This window comes from Toxotes jaculatrix, chromosome 18 (genome assembly GCF_017976425.1).
Source record: "Toxotes jaculatrix isolate fToxJac2 chromosome 18, fToxJac2.pri, whole genome shotgun sequence".
Taxonomy (NCBI): Eukaryota; Metazoa; Chordata; class Actinopteri; family Toxotidae; genus Toxotes; species Toxotes jaculatrix.
The window spans coordinates 2,029,690-2,032,532 of NC_054411.1; the positions used below are offsets into that span (position 1 = coordinate 2,029,690).

At 45.6% G+C, this 2,843-nt stretch overlaps 1 protein-coding gene across 1 annotated transcript; it reads right to left on the reverse strand.

Annotated features, from left to right (window-relative positions):
- Nucleotides 1–1,336: 1,336 nt before the first annotated feature.
- On the reverse strand, nucleotides 1,337–2,596 carry LOC121198717 (noggin-like). Its single transcript, XM_041063014.1, has one exon. It carries the CDS (start codon nucleotides 2,307–2,309, stop codon nucleotides 1,641–1,643), a length of 669 nt encoding a protein of 222 aa, XP_040918948.1. The 5' UTR covers nucleotides 2,310–2,596; the 3' UTR covers nucleotides 1,337–1,640.
- Between the last annotated feature and the right edge of the window lie 247 nt (nucleotides 2,597–2,843).

A 2,843-nucleotide genomic window follows, 5' to 3' on the forward strand; every position in this document is an offset into this window, starting at 1 on the left:
GAGTTTATGGGATTAATTAGCATCACAGGTTCAGAGTCAGTAGAAATGTGATGGTAATGAAGGGAGAAGAAGCAGTCACTGATGTCTGATGCCAAATATGCACAGTACACTGTGGTGGAGTGCAACATGATGCTTACACGTTTATGCAACAGTGTGTTAATTCAATAACACGATAACTGACAGAAGTCTCAATGAGTACTTTTACTTTGGATACTGGTGGATAACACGTCAGTACATTTACTGAATTAAGAAGTGAAATGCAGTACTACTTGTATTATTATTATTATGTATAGCTTTACTTACAATAAATAAAGTTGTTCTGCCATTGATTTAACTCTTAACACTGTATCACATGTTCTGTGTCTAAAATATTCATCTTCACAGTAACCAGTAACTATAAATGTTTAACAAATAAAGTTCTTGGGGTTTTTTTCTATTATTATTGTTTCCAGCTTCACTAAAAGTTCAGTCTTGTTGTGTTTGTAGACTTTAAGGGATCTCTCCTCAGTCCTTCAGTCAAATACGTTTTGAATTTCTCTAAATGTTACTCCGGTCTGTAAATTTAATTTAACCCAACTGACACCAGAGATCTAAGCTTTATTGAGAAGCATATAGGTTGTTTTCTGACACTGAAAGAACAGAATTTCAAACATATTTTTATGGTGTCAGTCTCAGTGGGTTAGACATGTGGAGCTTCAGCCTCTGCCTCCTCCACTGGTGCAGTAATCTAGCTCCTCTCTCCAGCTCAGCTCCTGCTGGGCTGCAAATGGAGAGGAGGGTTTGTGGAAGAGTGGGAACCGTTTGCAGCTGCTGATTCCTTCAATCACTGAATCTCGGCTGCTTCTTTAATCAGCTTGTAATGGGTCTGATGTATGACTGACAGCTTTACAGTGATAAGACAGGGGCTGCTTAACTGGGGGCCAGGGGAGAACTATTGACCACATGTTGTCTATAAATGAAAAGTTGATATTGGAACCAGTATCCATCCTAAATATCTGCTCCCAGAGATTGTTGGTGTAGTTCATCATCAGATCCTCTGTTGTTTTTATAATTACACAGCGTTACTATATAATTGTAATAGGTGTAAACCAGACACCATCCTGCAGTGCAGAGGTGCCTGACGCCTGACTGTAAAACTTACGTGATGCGTAAAAAGGTGTTAGCCCGAGAACCGTGCCATTGTGCGCACTGTGGCAGGTGACCTATACGTATCCAGGTATCGCTCAGACGGGGTGCAATCAACTGATCAAAAGAAGGAAAAGTAAAGCATTTTAAATGATTTCAGTGTTGTTTTATTGTACGAATATAAATAACAATTTTCCTTAATTTACAGGATAAAACAACTGTATCAATAACCCACGTGTAACTCTGAGGTTCATCTGCTTCATCCAAATATGGAAAACAGCAAGTCCTTACGTGGCTCTACGCGCCATATCTCCATAAATACAAAATATATAACCAATATCCTCCACAAATAAAGTAGACTCTGGTTACAAATAATACTGACTTTGTACAGGGAGCTATATATAACTGCATGGCACCGCATATACAGAAAATACATTCCTACACTCGGTAGTGCATGTGAGAGAAGAATCACAAAAACGTTGAGCTTATAATTTATTTTTGCTGCAGATTCTCGTTTAACTGGAACAGGAGCATTTGCAGTCTGTGATGATCGGGTACTGCACCGGTATCCACGCGCATTTCAGCCCCCCTTTCCTCTGCACGCATCTCCATCTCAGTATCGTCAGGTGGGTCGAGTTCGCAGGTTTACACACCATCCCCTCCGGAACCGAGCACGACCTTTTGCTGAGGCAACTGCCCACCCGCACGAACCGCGGCCAGAACCTGTTCCCCAGGTCGGTCCAGGTGTACACGACCGGGCAGAATGAGTACGCCCACAGCCACTGCTGCAGCCGCCGCTTCAGTTTCCTACTGGGCTTGTGCTTCTTGCCGAACTGGACGTCGAAATCCACAGCTCTAATTTCCTTCGGCAGAACTCCGCCGGGCTTCTGGATCTCAAAGTCATCGATCTCATCGTTCCCGGCGTATCTGTCCTCCAAGGGCGATAAAACGGACAAAAACCGTCTGTCAAAGTCTCCCAGGACGCTCTTTAGCTCAGTCTCGTTAAGATCCTTCTCCTTGGGGTCGAAGACGGGATCTGGGTCCTCTTTTAATTCCACAAGCGGCAGGCTGTCGCTCGGGATGGGGCGGAGAAGGTAGTAGTGCTGACAAATCCCCCTGTCCACTATAAGTCCGAGAGAGAGCACCAGGAGATACATGGCTACACACTGCTGAGACTGATCCATGTCAGACGGTCCAGCGGTGAGTTCAGTGCGCACAGGGAGCTGCTAAAGGGCCACTTTCTTGTGCGCAATTACGCGTGAGCCGTATCCAAACCTGCGTCTTCAGTGTCCTTTACAACTCGCAAATTCCCATGATGAAAATCCGTGACAGGAATAAAAATCTGCAGCATCAGGGGAACTTACTTCTAATAATGAACTGGGTGACAAAGCTCAGATGTATCCCCGGGCTCCGTGCGCGCGGGCTCGGCATGATGCCCCTGTTGTCTCCTTTGCAGAAAAGCGCCGAGCGTAACCCGCGACCTCCGTTATATCCTCCGCACGGACCGTGATGTAATTCGTGTGCCCCTGTGTGAATGTGGGTTTGTTGTCTAGGAGGAGATCCCCAATACCTCCTTCTTCCATCGCACTGAAGGGGGGTGGCTGAGGGGAAGGCGGAGGGATGCAGGGAGGGGAGACGCCCCCTGTCGGTTTTCCAGACTTCCTTAAATCAGTCTCACCGTAGGAGTGACCGGTGAAGCCGTTCATTCTTCTGCTTCA

Excerpts from the sequence above, each read along its gene's own strand:
- LOC121198717 (XM_041063014.1), bottom strand. The coding sequence starts at position 2,309 with ATGGATCAGTCTCAGCAGTGTGTAGCCATGTATCTCCTGGTGCTCTCT.